The sequence below is a fragment of the Cyprinodon tularosa genome, unplaced genomic scaffold (genome assembly GCF_016077235.1).
Source record: "Cyprinodon tularosa strain WSP-4 unplaced genomic scaffold, ASM1607723v1 ctg73, whole genome shotgun sequence".
Taxonomy (NCBI): Eukaryota; Metazoa; Chordata; class Actinopteri; order Cyprinodontiformes; family Cyprinodontidae; genus Cyprinodon; species Cyprinodon tularosa.
In genome coordinates this window covers 2,100,990-2,126,067 of record NW_024039485.1, presented here as the reverse complement: position 1 = coordinate 2,126,067, position 25,078 = coordinate 2,100,990, and the positions used below count along the sequence as shown (strand labels likewise).

Below are 25,078 nucleotides of genomic sequence, written 5' to 3'. Positions count from 1 at the left end.
GATTCACTTTGAATACATTTTTTACAGTGTTGCAGATGTTGCACACAAGGAAGAATTTTTTTTTTCTTTCTTAGCATTTAATCTTGCCTTATATTTACTAAATCAAATGGTATCCTCAGCTCTTCATTTAGCTATTGTGTGCTTCCATCATATGGTCCAAATCATAACCTTATGCTGATGTTAAGGAAAGATAAACTAAATACAAGTTTTCTGCAGTGTTTATATTCACATCCACAAGCTCACAGTGGTTTTGGTGAATGAAACTGGCATCTTGATTTAACGGTCTGTAAAGACTGACTGTGCATGCCCATTATCACTTACTGTGCTATAAGTGACAACAGATAACAGTAAAGACAGTTTCTTTTTGGTTTGGTCATTTGGGTTTTTTCTGTCTTTGTATAGTTTTTCTTTTAAGTTTTGTTGATTCTTGTTACTTTCTACTGACTGAAAAAACAGAGTTAGTTAAAAGGCTAAACAGCACCCCCCAATTGTTTTAGGAGAAGTCTGGCACCGATTGAGCCATGATCAGAATCTTCAGTTGTCTTAAATAAGTATTTTGACTTGACTTGAATCTCACAGATGTATACAGTAGATGCATGTTGCTGTTATTGTTGTTGTATTGGTTGTTTTAATCTTGGTAGACATGACAAAAGTAAGAGATGATATAGGGCTACTATAGGTTACTGATTAGATGAAATCCAGTTTTACAAACAGAATGGGGGGGGGAAAAGGAGACTCCAACTGTGAAAATAATAAGATCCATTACTGTGGTGATGAGTATTTTAATTCTGCTGCAGTGATTTGGAGCCATTACTATTTTAGAGAGTTCAACTTTAACAGCTATTGCAAACTTTGCCAACACATTCTAGTTGTGAATTCAGAGCTTTTAGTCTAATTCTAGCCGCTATTGTTCCAATGGCAGAGATCAATGTTCTCATTTATTTATTTAACCCATTTAGGCCTAAAACGCCTGGAAAAAACACCTTAAAAACCTATGGCCGATTTTAAAAAATACCCCTAAAACCTGAAGTTTTTCTGTAAATTCAGCAACTGTGTCAACGCCTTAATTATTGATATCTCATCTTCTGTAGCAGATAGAACTCAAAATATATTTTATCTTTGAAATTCTTCCAAAAAAAAAATGTGAAAAGCAGTAATCAAAAAAAAAAAAATTCAACCTTTTATTTTTTCCATATGTGATCATGTCTTCATTGAGAATGTGCAATATAAAACGTTTTCAAAATAAAGAACAAACATTACATAAATAACTATCTGATGATTACTTATTAACAGTATTATTATGCATAATAATGCATATGTCTGTGTTATAAATTGCATACAACCTACCTCCAGATGGCCACAAATCTGTCCCGGGACATATTTTGGGGGAACTGCGTCCTGAAGAGAGGTTTACATACACAGCCCAATAAATGTCTTCATCTCCGTCACAGTCACGGGTGACCACTTTGCCATCTTTGCTCTTGTTGGAGTTTGGTTTGTTTGGTCACTGTACCTATTCGTCTCGGTAACTAGATGCATCCAAAGTTCTTCATCAAAAATATGCTCAAATGCCTGCAGCGGTGTGGCGTCTGCAGGCAAATCAACTTTCACTCCAGGTGTGCGGTTGAAAACACTCCGTGCATTGCGGTGGTAGTTCGATTGGTTCAGCGCGTTCAAAGTCATCATTTCATCTATACCGTCATCAAAGCCGACACACTCCTCAAAATCACTGCCTTCCGACAACTCTTCTCTGTCAAACTCCTCCATGTTTGCTTGAAAAAAACTTCTTTCTTCTTGCTTGACTTATATGCTCTCCCGGCGTCAATGGTAGAATGACGCAACAGCACCCCCGGCTTGAATGGTAGAAATGCGGTAATGCTTTCCCGGCCTAAATGGGTTAAGTGAATTTATTTAAGTATGTTCCTCATTCAGAATACAATGGCTGAAGGAGAACCCTCTCAGGGCCGTAATCTGTGTAAACACATGAAAAAGCTCCAGATGTCGATATTTTCTGTCGAGGGCCCAGAGATGCTGTAACGTGTTAAACCATCAAATGTGCCCTGGTTTATGCCAAGAGTTATTGATTTCATATTACAGCTGAGAGAATGTTGGAACCTTTGATAGAAACTCAAGTAGAATGGTGTCATGCTTGTTTGCTTATGCAGTGGGTCATGCTCATTTATCCTGCACTCTAATAAACAGGTAATCTTTCTCATTTATGTGAATGTAACTGTATATGGTGAAAGCTAGTGTAATAAAGAAGGGGTCTATCGTTACAACACACCCTTAATATCAGATTGATTAAATGCTTGGTAACATGATGGAAGCTCCACCCTGCAGTGCCAGTGTATCAGATGTTAGCTCTGTGATGAACCTATCATATAGGCACTAATGAGTTAACGATTCCCTCTGCTCTTTGGGGCTGGTGGCATGTTCGTATATATACATCCACATCGCAGAGGAAATTTAATCCTGATTAGCATTAGTGCTCTCTCCCTCTCGCTGTGTCTCTAGTTAGTCGGTGCACTTTGAGAAATGTGATTCCAACGTTTCACAAAAGACCATGAACATACAGACAGAAAAATAATAAAACACACATTTTCATTCCTTTAACTTGCGTCACAAGCTAAAGTCAAACTGAAAAAAACCAAAAAACTTTTGAGGGTGTTTTGGTCAACCTGACAAGTGTGACGCTGATTGTCTTTAGCTGGTAACAGATTTACTTTAAATTTGAAACTTATTTTCAAATGTTTAGTGATGCAAAACTACCCATGCCTGGTAATGGGGCTTTTAGCTCCAAACAAGGGCTGTTCCCTCATGTATATTCCCTTGAATGGTTGTGTGACTATGGCTTTTAAACCCTCACATTAATAGCATTTTGTTTTTATCTAATCTAGCTGCAAAAAGAATTTTGCTGCTTTTTTTTCATCCCAAGATGGTTTCCTGTATAAAGGTTTGTCTCCCTATTAGAGAGAGCCATGGTAACTATTTATTGGATTGTTATAAACCTTTTTTTTGACAGGAGTTTTCCAGATACACTATATTGCCAAAAGTATTTGCTCACCCATCCAAATTATTGGAATCAGGTGTTCCAATCACTTCCATGGCCACAGGTGTATAAATTCAAGCACCTAGGCATGCAGACTGTTTTTACAAACATTTGTGAAAGAATGGGTCGCTCTCAGGAGCTCAGTGAATTCCAGCGTGGAACTGTGATAGGATGCCACCTGTGCAACAAATCCAGTCGTGAAATTTCCTCGCTCCTAAATATTCCACAGTCAACTGTCAGCTGTATTATAAGAAAATGGAAGTGTTTGGGAACGACAGCAACTCAGCCACGAAGTGGTAGGCCACGTAAACTGACGGAGCGGGGTCAGCGGATGCTGAAGCGCATAGTGCGAAGAGGTCGCCAACTTTCTGCAGAGTCAATCACTACAGACCTCCAAACTTCATGTGGCCTTCAGATTAGCTCAAGAACAGTGCGCAGAGAGCTTCATGGAATGGGTTTCCATGGTCGAGCAGCTGCATCCAAGCCATACATCACCAAGTGCAATGCAAAGCGTCGGATGCGGTGGTGTAAAGCACGCCGCCACTGGACTCTAGAGCAGTGGAGACGCGTTCTCTGGAGTGACGAATCGCGCTTCTCCATCTGGCAATCTGATGGACGGGTCTGGGTTTGGCGGTTGCCAGGAGAACGGTACTTGTCTGACTGCATTGTGCCAAGTGTAAAGTTTGGTGGAGGGGGGATTATGGTGTGGGGTTGTTTTTCAGGAGCTGGGCTTGGCCCCTTAGTTCCAAGGAAAGGAACTCTGAATGCTTCAGCATACCAAGACATTTTGGACAATTCCATGCTCCCAACTTTGTGGGAACAGTTTGGAGCTGGCCCCTTCCTCTTCCAACATGACTGTGCACCAGTGCACAAAGCAAGGTCCATAAAGACATGGATGACAGAGTCTGGTGTGGATGAACTTGACTGGCCTGCACAGAGTCCTGACCTCAACCCGATAGAACACCTTTGGGATGAATTAGAGCGGAGACTGAGAGCCAGGCCTTCTCGTCCAACATCAGTGTGCGACCTCACAAATGCGCTTCTGGAAGAATGGTCAAAAATTCCCATAAACACACTCCTAAACCTTGTGGACAGCCTTCCCAGAAGAGTTGAAGCTGTTCTAGCTGCAAAGGGTGGACCGACGTCATATTGAACCCTATGGATTAGGAACGGGATGTCACTTAAGCTCATATGTGAGTCAAGGCAGGTGAGCAAATACTTTTGGCAATATAGTGTACATGTGGAGGAAAAAGATCAAAGAAATGCAGGGAGCGATGTTCAAGGAAAATGTCCCGCTCTGCTTTTTAAATTCCTTTCCATTCCAGTTTTTAGTGAGTGACCTCCCTAGCTGAAGGATCGTCCTGCAGGTTCTTTACCTTATTGGTCCCTCATGGGATGAAGAGAGGAAGAAAGGAAGCTAGGAGGAAGGATGTACTTAAACAGAGCCCTGCAATGGTCACTCAGGAAACAGGCTTAGGGGAGGGTGATCCTCTTGTGACATTTCTCATCAGTCTTACTCTACCTTCACCAAGTGATGAGGTTCGCAGGCTGTATCTGAGGTTCTCCTGGGATTTGTGTTTGTGTGCTTGCCTGTCCAGTGGTTATGCTCTGGGTCAGTGATTTACTTGGAGATGAACAGCCGCTATGGCACTCTGCATCAGGTCACAAGAAACTGAGCTGATACAGTAAATGTAGGTTAGATTAATGCATTGAGATTCTATCAAAATGAACACAGGTTTTTGAAATTTCCAAACTAAAACATGTGAGAAAATATTCAGAAGTTAGATGTATTTTTTTCAACCCTTTGATCAGAGGTGAAAAGGCATCAATAGCTTTCTAGAGTCAACAGTGTCTTAAAGATAACACATTTGTAACATGTTGCATAAGATGCATTTGAAAATATAGGTTTCACAGGGAAATATATTGAATATGCAGTTATATAAAAAACAGAAACTTGAATGTAACTATGTAATAAACTCTTTGGATTTAAACATTTGAAACCAGGATCAAAGTCATGTAGCTTTCCTAGCAGATCCATACCGATAATCTCACTTTACACACATTGTATGTTCTCCCCATATGGTGGAAGTTTCTTGATATGAGCAATATGGCTCACCGACCAGGGTGTCATTCGACTAAGAGCGACATTAGAAGTTAAAAAAATATTTCAAATTGCTTACATTCATATCCACAAAAGAGGGAAACTTTCTTTTATTGTTGTGAGGACCAACTTGGATCAAGACAAATATGGACAGAATTATTTTACACCAATCAGATTCTTCAGAAAAAAGCTTGTAAAACTTTCTCTTTCATAAGAAAAACTGAGAGGCGCATGTTTCCACTCTTATAAGATCCGCTTCTGACCCAAAAAACGTTTTTTTAAGATACAAATAAAAAAAATAGAAGTATTTATTTTTAAAGATGACTTCATATGCATATTTAAGGATCGATTTCTTGTGAAAAGAATTGCTCCCTGTTTCCCTTTTCAACTGTGGGTGCGGGCCACATGTAAACACAAAACAACAAAGCAGTGTACATGAACAGTCATTAATAACTTATGACAGGTCAAATAAAAGGTAATTGTAGTGGGATAAAGGCTTGTCATCTCAGGTGTGCGTGTGCTGCATTATTCTTCATTTCCCTTTGGTTGAATATTGGCGTTATAAGACGCATCAGTAAGTTATACAACTACTCTCCGGTATCCCATCTCTTTTCAGTGAGACGCACTTTTGGATAGTAAAGATGTCCTCATAAATCATTGCTTTGTCCCGTCTGTCACACTTGAGGCTCATGCACATTCTTGCTGCCAAAACTGCATTCCCATTATGTGGCAGGTAGGGCGGTTTCCATTGTTTCCTTTTAATCTGTGATGTATTGCGACATATGCTAGTTGGGATGAACTTAAAAAAAAAAAAAAAACGACAACCAAGTTCACATAAGAACCTCTTACATGTTGACCTTCTTAATCGGTCATGTACTGCGGTTATCGGTCCCTTCCCTGAACAAGACGTGAGACGTTATCTAAGACCTGGGCTTTTTTTTTTTTGAAACTGAGAGCTTTAAACATGCTCCATGTCCACTCACAGCCTCTCAGCAAACACAATAGCTCTTAAGGAGAACAGGAGGGAAAGAAAGTGTAATTCTAGTAAAAGGCTATGCCTACCTGTCTTACCTGAAGTAGCTACCTTGATGAGGAGATAAGGTTTGAAAGGAAAGTCGGAAGGAAGAATGAACAAAAACTGGAGGGCAGGAGGAGAGGAAATACTACAAAACTAGAGTACCTACTTATCACAGGAAAAGGTAGGTAACAAGGGCAAGGGACAAAGCGAAATGGGAAACCAGACTAGGGTGAGAGATCGTCTCTGCTTGAAGAGCTCACAGAAATGCTGAACTGGCATTAAGGTTTTGTCCATTACCAGCCGGCATTCCACAAAGTGACACAAGCGACGAAAAGGTCAAATAACTATCAGACAAGCTTTTGTACTTTATCTTGGAGACCCTGATACAAGAATCCTAAGAAGATTATAACAAAGGAAGACAACCAAGAAAAAGCTCTTCAAAGCCTCTATTGAAATGTCTACAGTAGATCTACTGCAGGGTATTTTGGAGTTTGATGCATTTTCCATGTATGTATTTCAGTGATTGTTACTAGCTCATATTTTTTGTTTTTATCTATTTTTTTAATGCTATTATTAATATTTACATCCAGCGCCATTACAAATAATAGTGGACTAATATAGGGAGGGGCGCTGTTTTGTTCTGTTCGTTTTACTAAAGTAAAAGTCAAACTATCAGCTGATAAACCTCTACTTTCCCAGACTGAACCACATTAGGGGATAGAGCCATACATTATTTGGGGCCAGTATGCAGAGGCATTTTGGCACGTCATTCTGGGAAGTTTACTACCTCACTGTTGCAGATGCAGGACCTTTGCAGACCTTTTTAACCTGAGTCCCTAGAGTCAGCTTGAAGTATCAGCAAAGCTAGCATGTAGCATGGTTCAGCATTTAGTTTGTTGTCTGGGCTGCCTGCCTCTTTAGCAAAGCAAGTCAGAATAAAGCTTCCCTTTTCTTGTCAGCTTGAATTTTTCAATTTTTCTAGCAGACTTTATAACTTTGAGAAGCAGATCATTGTTTTTGCCTTAACCCACACCTAATCAAACATAAATCAGTTTGATAAGAATATTCAATATCAAACCATGGGTTTTGATCATTGGTATATATTGGTTATACATGATTAATTTAAAATCTAAATCTCCCCTCTGCTTTAACTGCAGCAGTGCTTGCTGCAGGACTGGACTGTGACCTTAGCATGGGAAGTAGGAGTGGCTCACAGCAGCTCACTCAGGACAGTAAGTTCAGAATGAATGGTGTAATCACCAAAGGCTCCGATGACAAAAAAAAGATAGATTTGTTGCTAGAAACATAGTTGCTAAGTTGGCACCAATGGCAGGGCTGAGCTTGTGTTGTGCTTCTGCAAGAGTAAGTTCCACAATTTTGGGAAATATCAATGAGCCTGATTATATGGATGTTTGACATGACTGGCTATTAAAGAGTCATTTTTTTTTTCTCCATCACCTTACCCTCTCCCATCTTCCCTTCTCATTTCTTTTCCATTTATCTATTTGCCATCATTCAGTCTTGTTTTCTCCTTAATTCTTACATTTCCCCATTTTGTTTGTCCAACATCCATCTATCCATCTTTTCCCTCATCCATTAATTAATCTTTTTTTCCTTCTGCCACCCAACCATTCATCTTTCCTTCTGCCTATTAATGTATTATCAGTGTGTCAACCCTTGTCTGTTCATCTATCCATATCTCCTTTTTTTCCCTTTTCTTTTAAAGCACCTAAGAATATAGTTTTGGAAATTTAGGCAGTTCCTATAATGGGGAAAACAGTAGAAACACAGACCAAAAAACATAGAAACACACTCACTCTTTCATTACATACTGTATATATGGCCAAAAAAGAATTATAAATATGCAGTCTTTTATCACTTTTTTCCTTGACCAAGCTTATTTGTTTTGTTTAGAGCAATTAATCCCCCATTAGAACGTGTTTTTTAAATCACTAGGGGTTGTGTATGTTGTTCGGCCTCTATTCCCTTAGGATATATTGTTGCGTTGTCATGCAGGTCAAGGGTCTGTGCAAAAAAGGTCAAGCTGCAGAGTTTGGAATGTGCTCCTTGATTTGATTAGCCACACTTAAAGAGAGTTGGCCTTGGTGCGTGTGTGTTTGTCATTGTTTTGTGTGTCTGTATGAGCTCTTAGCAGTAAAGAATCCAGTGCCCCTGTATAAGCAAACACTTGGTATCAGGGGATGCTGTCTGTTTGTTGCTCAGATTCTGTCTCTTTCAAACATGTTCACAGTGGAGGGAGAAGAATTGTTCAAGCAGACAGACACACTTCCAAACCTTCCTGCAGAGTGTTGGCTCCGTGACTTGTTTTCCAACTCAGCAGCATCTTCCTGAGGCCTCTAATAAAACACAGATCAAAGACAAGCAAGCAGACATGTCATTGCACACAGACACATAGTCGTGTAATTTCTGCTGCTGTTATTAGTTTCTGTGGTTATCTTCACAATCTTTTGCAAACCTGAGTCACCACCGTTTTCGTTCTTTTCAACCCATTATCATTTTTTTTGTTTTTTAAACACTATAATTTTGTGTTGCCTTAAGTCATCTAATGACCTCTGGGTAAAATTTGTCTTCTTATAAAGTCAGTGGTCATGCTTTAATTTAAAGTCAACAGAATGACTTACACAAATCGGGTTCTTGCTGGCTTTAAAATTGACCCTATACTTATTTTGTCTCTGGACTCACACTAGACCAACCTGTGGTTGGAGTGCTGCTGTTGGCCCATCCTGATAGGCACATTACAAATTAAATGTAGATCAAACACCCACCCATTGTCTTTTGCTGTTATTGGAATCTTAAAATTGTAAACTTTGTCATCTGAATCTTGATGAGACTGTTTATGGTAATCTCTTTTTAATGAGTTTTGGGAGCCAAAACTGCATTCCTCCACCTAATGCTCAGTTGGTTTTTCCCTTTTGACAGGACAGGCTTCCTTCACGGTTCTTTCCAACCATTTGTCTTCTCTGTCCTAGATCTGAATATAATGGTTGTCAAATGTTTGTCCGTTGTCCTTGAGGAAGTTCATGTGTACGCCTGAACCTTGCCCAGAGCTGCTTACACTTCTGTGCTGCACCATGTTATTATATACAGTGGGGCCAAAAAAGTATTTAGTCAACTACTCATTGTGCAAGTTCTCCTACTTAATTCAGCCAATTCATGCTTTTGACGCATAGCCCCTGCATCCGTCAAATCTGTCTCTATGCTCGACCACGCCCCCCGCGCAGAGGTTCTGCAATCGTCGTTACACACCTCAAAAAAATGCTGACTACGCATCGGACGGTCGCAAACCTGTATTTTTTTTTTTAGGACTAGACTACTGACTGTATTTGTGGTATTGCTCTATCCCTGTCTGTTACAGGTTGTCTCCCTGCATGTGACGTAGGACTGTTATCTATAAGCAATATCAAAATTGCTTAGACTAGGATGAATGGTAGCTGATTATATAAATAAAATTAAGGGTTTCTATATAATCGTATGTTTGGTATTTAAGCAGAATATGTTTAGATGGAAATGGTACTTTTAACTTTTACCAATGGATGGATACCTAAAACGCACAAAAAAGTTTGTCTATTTATGAGAAGTTATATTTTTTCATATTTAACATCATTATTACATATTTTTCTGGTATCTTGCAGCTCTGATTAAATTCCTTTTCTCTTAACTCTGAATTCTTAAGTACATCGCTGTATTATGCTGCTGCCACCACAATGTTTCAATGCTGGGATTGTTTGCTCAGGCTGAAGTGCAGTGATTGTTTATCCTCAGATATGCTACATTGTTTGTCTTAGTTTGATGGAAACACTTATTTTGCTTTGATTCCTATCAAATCGTATGGCAAAAGATTTACTTTTAACATGTTTCCTCACTTTTCCATAAACCACAGATTTTTAGGGATCTGAGAATTAATTGGACAAAAATTGACTCAAATGATTTGATATCTTTTTTTAATTAATAGTTGGGACAAAATTCCTGTAAGGATAACAGCTTAAAAGTTCTGGAATTAAAATGAAACCCATGTAACCTTTTCCGTTCCTCCAAGACAAATAATATTTAAGGTTATAATTACATTTGCATGTGCTTTAATTAAACTTAATCCTGTTTAGTATTGAAGAATAAACAAGAACCATTCTCTTCCCCTCCCCACCTTTGAACCATTGTCCACCTCTGTGAGTGAAACCCAGACATGTTCTGGTTATGACAAATCTGCCGACAGCTTCATGGAGCCTCTAATGTTAACATGTCAGACCCCTTGTGATAGTTTGTGTGACAGAACTGTATGTGATTGTGCATTTGCTGGCGTGTGACTGTTTTCTTTTAAATTTGAAGAGCCAGCAGCTGGGAGCCATCTCTTCTTGATATATCCGCCTTAACACCCCTCTCTCACTTAGGAAGCCCAAAATACAGTAATAAATAGACTGTGAAAACCATGCAGGCTGTGTGGATCTGAAGCTCAGGCTTTAATTAAGCGGCCTGCTAAAAGGTGGACTAGCAGGGTTAATTTGTTCTCCCAAAACATGATGTTTGTCCAGAGATTTTGTTTTCATAAATACTGGCCCTCCCAAACAAGAAAAAGAACAATGAGAGCCTCTCCACTCTTATTTTTCACCATTTTACACACCTTGATGTATGTGAGAGAAGTGAATAAGTGAAATGGCATCTAATGTTTATTTCTCTGTTCCTCACCATGCTGTGATCATGCTCTTATTTTTATTTTGCGGTCCCTCTTGCTTAAATTATTTCTTTTTTTTTTTTATTTCTTGGTTGTTTTGTTTTCTGGTTTATGACAAACTAGATTCTCAGTCGAGAGTTAAAAAATACTATCTTCGAATCTGTCTATCGAATACCTTTTTTAGAGATGAGATTCTATGGTTGAAGAAATCTTTCCTTCTCCGTGTCATGCAACCAACAACAACAAAAAAATATGGAAAGCTTCCGTGTGAAATAGCATTAAGACTTAAAGTGAAGTTGGTAATTAATCTTCCAATAAGTTCAATGTTTCATTTCATCAGCGCTGATTTTTTTTCTTTTATATATTTATGTTAAAAGTGTCTACTTTTTAAAATGTGATGATCTAACAGTCATTCTGGTAGAAAAATATATAGTGTAAAATGACTTAGAAGGTTTCATAATTTTTGTTCAGTTACACCTACAAACCTCAATGTTACTATGACTTTATCTGATAGATCATAGTGCTGTGTGGAAAGAACAGAAGATTTATGCCAAATGTGATTTATTTGAAATCAGTTCTTCTCTACAAACTTTGCATATTTACAGACTGAAATGGTAATCCTCAAGCTGGATGAGCTTGAGTGGAAAACTTTTGGGACAGTCTCCTTTGCATTCTGGATTTTGACCATTCAGCCCTACCCATGAAAATACTTTGGTCAAAACTAGGTATTTCCATTGTGCAGCCTGAGGATCTTTGGTGGCTCTTGATTGGCTCCTGACTCCAAATATGTAGAATAATTTCAATAAGATTTCTAACCATTTTGCATTTGGCATCCAGCTTTTACTTTCAACTTTAGGCCCATGTGGAAAAAACTCCTTCAGAGCCAAAGCATTCCTCTGGCTGAATGTGCTTTAAAGACAGCATAAAAAGACATTGAAGTTTGTGTGTAACTCCTGGCATGAATGCTTTCCCAAGGCAGACATTTACTGTGGATTGCAGGCCTGTCGTTAAAGCCATCACCATGTGTAGATCAATAAACATATCTAATCTTTTCATTCCCTTCCAGCACTGATTTCCTTGAAGCAGCTTTCTGTCAACAAACACCATAGAGCTTATCGTAGAACATGCTATATATGTGTGTAAAGCTTGATATCCTGATTGTGTTTGTTTGCACTCAAAACAAGCTGTCTAAGTTTATCAGGAGATCAGTTATTAGCCCAGTGCTCTCTGCTGATTGTTCTAGCGTCTCTCACCACACCAACACTAGTCTCACACCAAATACATGTTTAACATACATTATCCTGCTCACAGCACAGTCATTGATGACTGACAGAGTATGCTGACCTCGTGTTTTTTTTCCTGTGTAGTAGTTTGTTTGCTTCCAAACCTTGGTAAAACCAGTGTCACCCTGTCTCTCCCTATTCTAATCATAATGCTTTACTGTTGATTAAGCTCTTACCTCGGGCAAACTGACTTAAAATTGGCTCTGATATTTAAGCTGTCTACTCTCTTTAGTAAAAAATGTGGATCCTGTCATAAGTTTGTTTTTGTTTTGCAGGGCTCTTTTTAACATTTCCTTTCTCTCCTCTCCCCATTTCATCCTTTACTCTCTCTTTCATCCTTTCATCTGTTTCCAAATAGGAGATGTTGCTTGTTGGTCCAGAATCTCCATCAGAACAGGCAAGAAGGGTTTTCCAGTCATTTGATCCTGAAGGTAAATAAGCAACAAGCATTTGCATCTTTTGCTCTGTACATGTGATCATAATCTTGCACACTGATGTTGGTTAAGTTTTTGTTTTTTTAAGGTAAAATAGAGCAACAAAATGAAAACTCTAATGCCAAAATGCAGGATTTATACAAACTTCCCCAGAGCTGCACTTGCTTATCAAACACTAAACTTCTACTTTTTCTCCCCATTTTCCAAATTAATTAAACTTCCCCTTTTAGTCTCTTCCCTTTCAGTCGGTATTTCTTTTCTTCTATAAGGGGAACAAGATGGTTCTGTGATGTCTATTGTTGCTGAAGTCAGTGAGATCAGCCCCGCTAACAGCTGAAACAACTGTCCTGTGTCTCTCCTTGTTTTCCCCCTTCTTGCTGCTTCCAGGTGACTGGGGTAAAAAGCAGCAGGGAAAGACCTGACTGATATTTTTTTATCACCATTTTAAAGTTGGATGTTAGTGACTGAAAGGATTTCTAATTTAGAGGATATTTTATTTATAGTCAACTATTTCAGCTTGGGGAGAGGAGAGGCTCTAATCAGCCTTAGGTCTTTTTTGTTTTTCATTTAAAGACGCATCTTGTTTTAGTTGTGTATTCTGCCCTGGGGATTCTTTCCACTATTGCTTTGGTTATAATGGCCATGCACTATGTAGCACAGTGATGCAGCATAGCCTTAGAAGCAATGAATTGAATCAGCCTGGTTTGCTTTCAAAGAGCAGTTAATTGATTCCTGCTAAATGGTTCCTCTTTAACTATGAAAAAGAATTGGATGTCTTTTGATTTTTATTCTCTAATAATCAGCGCAACTTAGTATGAAAACAATCTAACAAGAAACAAATTTGCTAGAATTTAATTAAACCATCAGGCATGGGCATTCTAATTCCTTAATTGGGAATATCTTGACAGTTGAAGCTTCACATAATCATAATCTCTAACTTACTCAGCAGCGTTCAGCTGAGTAAATTAGATGCAGGGGTAGAACGGTGATAGAAAGCCAACATGGATCCCCTCTGGGTGCTGTGGTCCAAGAATATTACGAGTTTGTGCTTCAAGGTTGACTTTGTCAGGAGTGGGTATCTGTTACTGAGACTTTAGACAGCATAGCGTATCACTGGCTTGAACAGATTGAAAAGACTCCTGATGATTGAAATACAACAGCCCATAAAGAATTCTGTTCCAAATTATCCTTTTCACGCACTGATTATACAGGACCACCAGATATGCAACATTTTTCAAAACCCTACTTTTTACCCTGCATGTATGTGGGGGACCAAAATAGGAAATAATGGTTAATGACTTCTTGGGTTTAATGTAAATGCCTGTTAACAGCCTTAAAAAAACTTAAAGGAAATACTGATTGAGTGATTGATACTGAACTTCCCTCATTGTGTCACATCTAGTCGACTTTTGACTCAAGTTATACCAAAGAAATACGGCCATTTTGGGTCACATTTGTCTTTTATTACATCTTTAACCACAGTTAAGTGTGAAATAATGCCCAGGTTAGCAATAATAATTAGCTTTTCTTTCATTTTTTTTTTTTATTTGAGGAAAAAACAATTCACATTTTTTCGGTGGCTTAGCTGCTAATGTTCAAAGCATTTAAGAAATCATTTAATGATAATAAAGTAAAAATAGTATTGTAAGTTAATCATAATCGTCTGGTTTTTCTTTCATTTAGTTATCTCATATCATGAAAATACATGCAGTAGCCCAAATAGTTGCATATATGTTTGTTTGTTGTTGTAAAATCTCAACATAAACGGCTGTCATAAACAGCCCCCAGGAGCATTTTCTGATTTGTGGACATTATTCCTAATATAACCCTACAATCCCCTGAGATGACTCCCTTGAGCTTGGAGCAGTCATGTTTACTCAGTCAGACTCCACAATAGATCTGTAGACATAACTGTCAAATGCTCTTCCTTGTTCTTCATTTGTTTCTTCCTGTTGCACAGTGCACCAGTGCCTCTGTCATCTGCCAGCACGTTCTGCATACCATATGGTATGCTCTCACACATGTGTGCACATAAGCGCATTCTTTGTCTGCTGTCGGCGGTCCCACACGTTTAAGTGCATATGTGTACACATGAAAGGAGCGTGGACTGGACACATATCCAGCATATAGCTAAACACTGTGGTAAAAGGGGCAAAACTGCCATATGTATAGTCAATATAGTGCTTTTGTTGTGGGGGAAAAAAATATTACTGCCACATGCATTCACACGCAACGCAGAGACTCATGAGAGGTTCTCAGAAACTCCCTGTCTCGGTTCTTGCTGAATGTTGTTTGGTCACATCTTTGTGTTTGTGCATGTCCTCTAATTGATTGTCACACTATCAGTTGTCGCTCTGAACATCTGGTGTTGGACTAATCTGAACTGAGCGACCAAGTGCAGTAATTGTCAGTTAATCTGTACAGCACAGTTGGGGAATAGGCATGATGCTAAACAAGATAACCCAAAGGCTCACATGCTAATTCTTCAGTGACATAGAAAAGTATGAAGCCAAAGCGAATGGGCAAAAACACATGTTTGCATTTAAAGTCGCTGCTTTCAGGTAACGCAATCATGCTGTTCTAATCAGAGGGAGACGACCAAGAGTTTTCAGATGACTTCATTCCACAGCATTTGTGACTTGATGTGCCAATGTTTGTGTGTTTTGCTTAAATGCTTTGCCTTTTTTTTTCCACCAGGCTCGCCTTATGTCTCCTTTTGTCTGTCTCTCTCTAGATAATGGCTTCATACCAGAGTCTCTGTTGGAGGATGTAATGAAAGCTCTTGACCTTGTCTCGGAGCCCGAGTAGTAAGTCCTTGCATGTTCAAGGCTTTATATAAGCTTGTGGGGGGGGATTTAGCTTGTGTGGTTGAACGTCGCACCTGTGGAGCTTCTAAAGTTCTGCCTCCTGAGTCAAGGCCAGGCCAGGTCACTGACCCTGTGCTCATGTTTCACCACCAGGCGGCCATTAAGTGAAGCAAGAGAGAATGCCGCTATAAAAGCTTAGAACAAAAAGGGAAAAAGTCAGAAACTGGCTTAGAGTGAGATCATGAACAAAGACGGAGAGATTGAAGAAATGCTTAAAAGTGCCGCTTGAAACAGAAGCATGTTTTCCTCGCTGTAAGCCCCAGTGCTGTAGTTGGGAGGGCTCTGCCAAGAAGTGGACCACAGATCAGGTCTGCAGACCCCCAGATGGCCAATAGATCACAAGAAAACGTAACAAACACAGGAAAATCCTACCGCAAGGCACAATCATTACCACACAAGAGTTTTTGCAGGGATTCCTGCTGTTTAAATGCTTATGGTAAATCCAATTAAGTCCTGTTTTATATTAATAAAGACAGATTATTTTTTAGAAATAAACTTAAGTAACACTAAAAAAGTTTTGTTGTCGATAAGTTTTAATAGTTATAAAAGTTATAAAAATAAAAGTTATAAAATTTCTCCACAGTGCAACACTATTGAATAGTTAACAAGCTGTGTAGTATAAGGTGTATTTAGACTTATCTTACACTGACAACTAAAAACCCAACCTTTAAATTAGTACAATTTACTTAGTCTGGATAAATGGGCCCAGTGGTGTACTATGCCTATAAAAAACGCAAAATAGGGTACGTTTTTTGAAAAATGAAGCTGACCAGATAGTGTTTATTTTGTCCTATTTCAGCCTGAACATATTTTTTACATGTGAGTGATCAGCAGACATAAAAATGTTGTATGACTCATCCACTGAACCAACAGTATCCTGACCACATAACAGTGAGAAAAACAGAGGGAATTTTTTTTATGTGAAAGATTGGAGTTGGGCAGTTTACACTGCTGTGAAAATGTTAGATATGGGTCACATTTGGAGGCTGTGGACATAACCTAGCTATGGCTAAAGGGACCTAAAGCTGATCTTTTTGCCTATATGTGATTCTTTTTCACTGCAATCTGAACGCCCTAATTCTGATCCAACTAGGGTGTTTTGTTGTGCTGTTTTAATTTACCTTCCTTCTTTGTTAATGATATGGTCACAATCCCATTGGCTCCCACTGCTCAAGAGTTCAATAACACAGAGACACCAACATTCACTGTTGTGTATTTTTTTGTGTTTTCCTTCAGAGAAGCTTCATTAGACACTTCTAGTGACAGTTAAGTTCATCATTACTTCAGTGAACAGTGCTCTGCTGTGTGATGTCTAAAGGCTGATTTATACTTCGAAACCAGGTCATCTGCGTAGGTGTCGCAGTGAACAAAAAGACGTCCCCCCCCTCCGCAGACACTCCACTCCACCTCTCCCAAATTTTAGGTGACCGCAGACAGAAGGTCAGCTTGTTTGGTTTTTATGACCGAAATTGCGGAAACCAACTCGTGAAGTTGGACCAGCTAGAAGAGTGAGGTGCGCAAGAACGCTGGGACCCTTTTTCCACCTGGATCCCTGCTATTTTTATTTTTTTTGTTTTCTAACAGTGTCCTGTCTGGCAATTGGCAATAAGAATAATTGTCTCGATGCCAAAAAGAGCCCAACAGATTTTACTTTCACAAGTGTAGCAGTATGGCATTTGCCATATTGCTCTACTTGTTTCATGCATATAAATTGCTTTATTATAATTATGCAGGGAGTTTTACAGTTTATTTGGACACTGCAATGTAAATAGAACAGAAGAGGAAAAACTGAAGGAAAAAAAAGAGAAAAGATGAAAGGAAGAGGAGGTAGAGAGGAGACAATGACATGATCCCCGCTATTGTTCGCCGTCATGTCCCTCCATTGTCGGACTAAACTTGCCCCCACTTCCTAACCACCTCGGCCGTATCTAGACCCACAGCGTATAGCGCAGACCACGACAAAAATTGAGCATAAATCAAAAATGTCTGCGTCGAGCTCACTGCGACACACTGCTGTGGGAGTATAACCAGCCCTTAAGATCTTCTGCCTGTAGGTCACTTTGATATGTTGGAGCATTCATAATAAACTCTGATAGTGGTCACACTGATTTAGTAGAGTAAAAGACCTTGACAACAAGATTGCATTTCAGCAAAATTGAATGAATGTGGCCTAAATCTCATGATCAAAGCAAAAGACTCCAGGCGAATACATGGCTAGAGCCATTGAAAGACTCTAAGGTGTTATCCCATTTACCATGTTAAATGTTCTCTGTTTAAATTATTTGCTACTTTGATGCATCTTTGCTAGGGGTGCCGATATATGTGGGTAGCAGTGTAATATCAAGCTAATGGATATGTAACAAGGCACTTGCTTATGATAAAGTAATTAGACATGATTTTTTTTTTTTTATCTTTTATTCTTAAGTTGTTAACGTGCTTAGTGTCAACTATAACTATACTATACATCTAGATTTTCCAATCCAATATCAATTTATTAGCCAAAAACTAATATTGGGTTTTATTGGCAGGCACCTAAAACCTCTGATATTTTCATGCTGATAGAAATTCTGCTTCTATTAAAAGTTTGTTACTCATTGGTTAATTTTACATGGCTCAGTTGACTTTTGTTCCCCAATTTAGCAAAATTATTTGGCCAAACTTTTTCTACCATTCTACAATATAAAATGAGTAATAAAAGCTGGTATGATTCCTCCTGATATTGCATTGGATCTTTATTGGCATCTGCTAATTTTTAGAGCTGCAATATTAGCATGGTACTTTAAATGAAAAGTTGAATCGGGACTCCGCTGATATCCAGCTATAAAACCTAGTATAAAAGTTTCAAAGACTCTGCTCTGTAGCAGCTTCAGCAGTAGGTTGAGGAATGATCCCTCTTCTGTGTGTCTGAGTAAAACACTCTCTTCCCTATTTTCTCCCTTAAAAGGACAATCTGTTCAATTTTTTTATCACAGTGGAATAATAATAACACTGATCCAACACGTAGGAATGTCTGGAAAGAGGTATATTTAGTTGTACCACAGTATTTGTAAAAAAAAAAAAAAAAAAAACAGGCACACACTGAACAAAACATGCATCTCAGGTCCACACTGAGTGATTAGATGATTGTAAGTTTGGCTGGCTTGTCATGTGCAAAGCTTGTTGTTTTGTGCTGCACTGTTGCATTCTTCCTGCTACACTCTTTATCTGCTTGTTGTTTTTGTCTCGTTTTCCTGGTTCTGTTTTGTCTGCTGCCTTTTTGTTGATTTCATTTCTCTGTTCTCTACATCTGTGCCTTCTCAGCGTCAGCCTGGTGAAGAGTAAGCTTGATCCAGAAAGCTTGGGCATAATTCTTCTGGGCCCTTTTCTCTTGGAGTTCTTCCCAGATCAGGTATGTGTAAATGTGTGTCTGGAAATCAGCTTTCACTTCAAAAGATGCAATGTATGACGCATGTCTTCCATATATCCCACCATCCATAATATGATAAAAACATATTGAGAGAGATCGGCGTATCCAGCATGTTGCCAAAGTACTTTTTCCTTTAAAATTTTTCAGATTTGTTAAGTTGGAATCACACATATTGGCGTGCTGCATCGGTATTGTATTCAAAAGGTCAACATAGTGGTTTATATAACAAAAAAGGATGATGGATAACGTTTTCAAACAAAAGTCTGAAAGCGTGACCCCATTATTTAATTCTTTTAAAAAATAGTAGCTTCCATTAAATTTACAGTTGCATGTGTTTTTAAGCTCCCTTTGTGAATTACAACCTTCAATTTAATGCCCACTTTATTTTTAGAAGCTCAGTTGGATTGGACAGATCCATTTTTTAAGGCCTCTTTTGGATTTGTGTCTTTAACTAGGCCATCCTAACTAATGGATATATTTATATCTAAACCATTCCATTATAGCTCCGGTTGTATGTTTAGTGTTGTCTTTTTCTTTTCTTCTTTAACTCACTTTTAATTTCTTTGAAAGGTGTTCCTCTTTCATCCTGGGAATGGTTTCCCGCAGCATAAGTTTTCAGTGTTTCACAATGTTCAGAAAAATACTTACTATCAAGTATTTGCATCTATTTTATTAAAGTACATAAAACCAAAAATTTCTACTTAAGTCCAAAAAATTCACAAGAAGAATACATTCATTAAATGCAATCCATTTCTTCCCTTGTAAAACAATCACAGCTGTCCAATAATCAGTTGACCTATGAAAGGACACCAATTCTTACACAAAAACCCATATATACTTCTGAAATTTAGTTTACATGATGTTGGTTTTCCATCTCCATTTCGCACGTTTATCAATTAAATTTCGAAATAAATGTTGGTGCTTTATATAAATGCAAAAACATTCTGCCCACATGAAAAGCAGGCTTTTTTTTTCACTAACAGAATTATGCTCTGCATTTTATGCATTTTATTTCACATTTAAAAAACCCAATAAAGCGCATTTGAATTTGATATCTGTGGTTAGAAAATGTGAAGTTCCAGTAGTTTTATTGCTTTTGCAGGCTCTGAACATGCATAGATGGCTCTAAGGTTTTAGTTGCGAACCATAAGCAGAGTGCTGTTTTAACAAATCTTTCTGGGCCTCAAACATTCCTGTGGCATCTCATGTGAAACCTGCGAGTGTTCGCAATCATTTGAGATTACTTTTTGAGGAGCAGTAAGATGCTTTTATGAGGCAGAACTGGTAAAGAGGACAGAGAAGAAGAGATGGAGGGGAACTGTGTTAAAGTGATCAGGGCTTTAGGGACTAAGCAGAGGAATGGTTCAGAGCCACAAAGAAATTACACTACCATTAGCCAACTGGACCCACACACACTCAGACACACGTGGGATTGTTGCAAGGGTTAGTGTTTCATATATAGGAATACAAACATGAGACGCTCAGCACACACCCTGTTAGCCCTCTCTGCACCTTCAAGCCAATTTCATGGGAAACGTCTTTGCTCGCCATCACTGTTCAAGCACTTTTCTGCTGTTGGCTGACTTGCGGTTGCCGATGTTGAGCCTTACAATGCGCACATAAACACACATTTAGGTTTAACACATGGGATTCACTATAAAACTTTGGTTGCAGTCAAGAGTTGTGACTGTTTTGACTTTTTGGTTTGTGAATGTTGTGCATCTGCCAGTCTTTACTCCATTTCTGTGAGAAAAGTCTACTTAAAGCCTCTTTTTGACAATCAAGCATGTTTTTTACTCTTTGTTGCAGGATTCAGGAATCCCAGACTCATTTCCCGTCTACCACTACAATGGGCTTAAACAGTCCAACCACAAAGAGAGGGTAAGCCACTCTTTCATATGGGTTTTTCCATCATAAGTAATGGTGGTGGGTCCTTTTAATATTCCCTGTCTCTTTCCCATTTACTTTTGCTTTTCCTGTCATCATTCTTACACACTTGCACTCGTGCATACACAGAGCCAGAGGCAGCCAGCCACTCCAGAATAAACAGTAGCTGTTTGGATCCTAATGGGCTGTCCATCCAGTTGAAGGCCCAGCTCAAGCCTCTGGTTTCCTCGAGTCGCTTCAATACCAAGGAAACAGACAGCAGCTTTGCTTTAAAAAATATTGAAACATAAACTTATTAAGCTGCCTCAGTTTGATGGATGATTGTCAGTAGATGTAGTTGGTGGCTTTGCATAAACCTGGAATATCAATTTCCCCATCTATCAACTCCACCATGTGTCTTCAGGCTCTTATTTTCCAGCCCGCTACCTGAAGTTAGAGAAATGGCATAGCATGCATGCCCCCACAAAGTCCCACACATACACACAAGTAGAAGCAAGGCGCCTATAAGGGTGTGATGTTATATCCATTCTCATGGCTCACGATGGAAACAGCAGACCCTCTGACAGCCATCGACTGCACGGGGCTCTGAGGAAACCTGCTGTCTATGTTCACTCATCCCTCTGACCCCTTCAGAGGAAATGTCTGCAAAGAGATGTGGTGAACAGCTCTATTTCTTTAGTGAGCTCTAGGCAGTGTGGTGCCAGTTCACTTAAAATGAGAAGTGTTAGTTCTACAAATTAGACTTGCCTTTACACAAGTTTAACACATGTTGAGCATGATCTTAGGCAATAAAGTGGCTGTTTAGAACTGAAATATCTGCATACTTTATCAAGATATAGCCAAATTGTCAAAATACTCCCTTTTTTTTTTACTTTTTCTATTCTTGCTGCCCTGCATTCAGCTAGCAAGTAATAGAGCCATTATTCCTAGAGAGTTAGGCTACCACTGTTTTTTAAATCAACAGCAACATTGAGTTAAAGCTGAATGCAGCTGACTCAGTCAGAACAGGTACTGTTCAGCTTTTTCCACTGTGTCATTTGTCATTCAGATGATCAATGTGAAGCTACATACCAGCATCATTTAACTTAAATGTCCAACTGGAAGAAAGATGCGCACATTTTGAAATGACTAACTTGATCATATTTCTTTAATTGTTAATGCTGTTAATGCCATCATACAAAAGAACAAGCATGACTGCAGACATGTTAATAATTGTGAACATTAAGCACTGCTGACGGTTATTGGAGCTTTATTCGATGTTTTACCAATACATTTATATATGCGTGTGTTTGTTTGTTTGTATATGTATGTATATGTATATATATATCTATATATATATCTCTATATATATATATATATATATAGATATATATATATATATATATATATATATATATATATATATATATATATAGAAACAAACAATCTTAAGTTAGTTGAATCCGTTAAATTATTATTTATGCCATACTACGATTTTACTTTCACATATAAAGGTAGTATTGGGTATGGGTGGTAAAGGGACATTCACAGGTGTGAAGGCAAGTAACTGAAGTGTTGTTTTTTTAATGGCATAAATTCCTTAAAAAACAATCCTGATTAATCGACAAATCTAAAATATGATTTATCGGTTATTTGCTGCCCTAGTTGTTGGACTCATTCTTGGATCTTTCAGTATATTAAGTCTAAAGTATAGAATACAGCATGTATTATATGTAACCCCTGCCAACAAAGACAGGTTACTTGCATGCATGGAACAAACAAAACACGCCTCTCTGCACAAACATACACCAGTCACCACACTCTTACCTGCAACGGTAAATGTTGCCATACTTTTGTACTTGTTTTTTTTCACTTCCATATAGCATTGTAACACTGGAGAAAGCATTTCTTAAGGTTTTTCATGTTAAAAAGTCACAATTCTTTGCTACATCTGCATGACACCATTCAGAAATATGTTTGTGCACAACCCTGGCATTGACATTGCTGTGTTCTTTCAGGTTGAATATGTGGAGGGGACGGCTTTGGTGCTTGGCTTTGAGGACCCCATGGTCCGGACTGATGACACTCCTGTGAAGCGCTGCCTGCAGACCAAGTGGCCCTACATTGAGCTGCTGTGGACCACCAACCGCTCACCGTCACTGAACTAGAACTAAAACATTTGGTGTGTCTTTGCATGTGGTCGTACCACTGCTGCCCCCCCTCTGCCACATGACCCTTCTTAGCTTCTCCTTTACCCACTGACCACAGCAGTCAGCAGATTGCAGAAACTGCGACACATGCAACTGATTTGGGACAACAAAGGGAAACCAATGCACATGGGAGACAAACGTTTATGGATAAAGCTTTCCACTCCAGCCTGAGATCCATTTCTTTCACCCATGTTCACACATTCCACACAAATAAAAACTTTGCATTAACCCTCGATTGTATTTAAGACACAGGATGTTTATGACTTGAACGTTTTAAAAAAGTGTGGCTTTTTGTTACAGCCCTGTGCTAAAGCCTTAAGCTACATTTTAGCAGTAGACATGTAAACACTGTTTAGCAGCTTGGTTCAACAAGGGTGTGGATAAATCTCACAATGAACCACATGTAGATCCAGTCGACTGTGAAACCCTAATCTTAACCCATAGCTACAGGACTGTTTGAAGGCAAACTTACCAAAGCTTCCACTGAAAAGAACACTGAAAGGCTCACACACCCACTAACAGCCACTTCCACTGTTCAGAGTTTACACAATTAAGGGGACCAACCCAGCAGGAGGGATCCTAACTGGATGTTTGCAGCCCTTTCCCCAAGGTGAAGCTCTGTGGGAGCTTTACGCATTACACTAGGATGCTGGCTAAGTGCTTGTATTTATTATTATTATTATACTCAGAGGTTGTGGAATAAACACGGATTGTTTTTTTTGTTGTTGAAATGTGTGCCTATTTTATTATGCCTCCCACTCTAAATTGACTTTAAGTATTTTGTGGATATCCAAAAAAAAAAAAAAAAAAAACTTCACAACTTCATTGCTATCCTTTACTCTTATCCCGTTTGTCCAACTCATCTCTATTTATTCACTGGATTGCTGATAGCCCGAAAAAAGTGAAACCACTGGCTGGCATTTTGGGACTCCCTACTCCCACTGAGACGCACCATAAAAATGCCTACATGTGTAGCATTTCACTGCAAAAACAAGCAGTTTGCCGGCTATGGGAAGATGTTTCACTGTTACTTTTATAGTCGGTGGATGTACTAACCTAGAAAATCCATGCAGTATACATATATGCCGAATTATCCCATAGTATAGCATATAGCCTAACATTAGTCTAGCTATCTCAGACTGACTCAAAGTCCCTGAGTTAGCCATCAACATTGTGTCTAATGTTAGAAAATAGAAAGTAATTCAATGTGAAATGTCAATGTAGTAATTCTTAAGTGGATGACAGTCGTTACTGTAGTGTTTGTTGTATTTCTCATTTAAATATTAATGTGAGTAAAACTAGCAGCAGTTCAGCGGACAGGATGAATGAACGGTAGCCGGCGGGCGCGGATGATGTCATACACGCGCAACTTCGTTCTTAAAAAATATAAATATGAAAAATATAACCGCAAATGTCTGGGGGACAGTGATTTGCCTACATATTATGAATGCTGGAGTACCATGAAGAATAAATTATGAATAGTTTAGTTTGTGCCTTCAAGTCGTTGCCCATAGGAAGACGTTACTTGGATATAATCTAACCGAATATCTTCAGAACAGCTCCAAATGACACAAAACTCATATGGGTGAGTAGAACATGATGTAATAACGTAAAATCGAGGACCCAATGTAAAAAAACGACGTCCCCCTTTAAAGGCTAATGCACATAAACAGCATAAACTATATGGCATCATATATGCATAATTTCCAAATAGGAAAATACTATAGCATTAAAAGATGTTTACTTGTAATTCAGTCTTGGAAGTAATATGTAATTACCATAACAATATCATCAATACATGTATATTATATGTACATACTTTTGGCACATCAGTATTATGCACCATTAACATAAATTTTGTTGTGAGGGATTTGTAAAATATGTTATATTACATGATTTATATAGACTTCATACTGACTATGCAATGTGATGTGCTTATTTTTTTATTATAAGTTAAAGTAAACTACTTATGTTATGAAATACCAATTGTGTGTCAAAGTAATGAATTTATCTTAATTTTAAAAGTATTAAGTCCCTCTGTAAATGAGAAAATCACCGTTGTTTAATGCTGTAGCGCACGTATTGTTTACAGTGCGACTGGTCTAACTAGAGAGTACCAATATGGCGGCCGGTGGCTTCACTTCAATCCCGCACTAC

At 38.6% G+C, this 25,078-nt stretch overlaps 1 protein-coding gene across 1 annotated transcript in view; it reads left to right on the top strand.

The window, feature by feature from the left end:
• Window positions 1-23,652, top strand: part of mindy3 (MINDY lysine 48 deubiquitinase 3) — a 37,040-nt gene extending 13,388 nt beyond the window's left edge. The window contains exons 12-16 of the mRNA XM_038269479.1: window positions 12,497-12,569; window positions 15,307-15,379; window positions 18,740-18,827; window positions 20,655-20,726; window positions 22,730-23,652. Of these exons, the coding sequence (XP_038125407.1) occupies window positions 12,497-12,569; window positions 15,307-15,379; window positions 18,740-18,827; window positions 20,655-20,726; window positions 22,730-22,879 (456 nt within the window). The 3' untranslated portion in view covers window positions 22,880-23,652. The remainder of the gene's footprint in view (window positions 1-12,496; window positions 12,570-15,306; window positions 15,380-18,739; window positions 18,828-20,654; window positions 20,727-22,729) is intronic.
• Window positions 23,653-25,078: the final 1,426 nt, after the last annotated feature.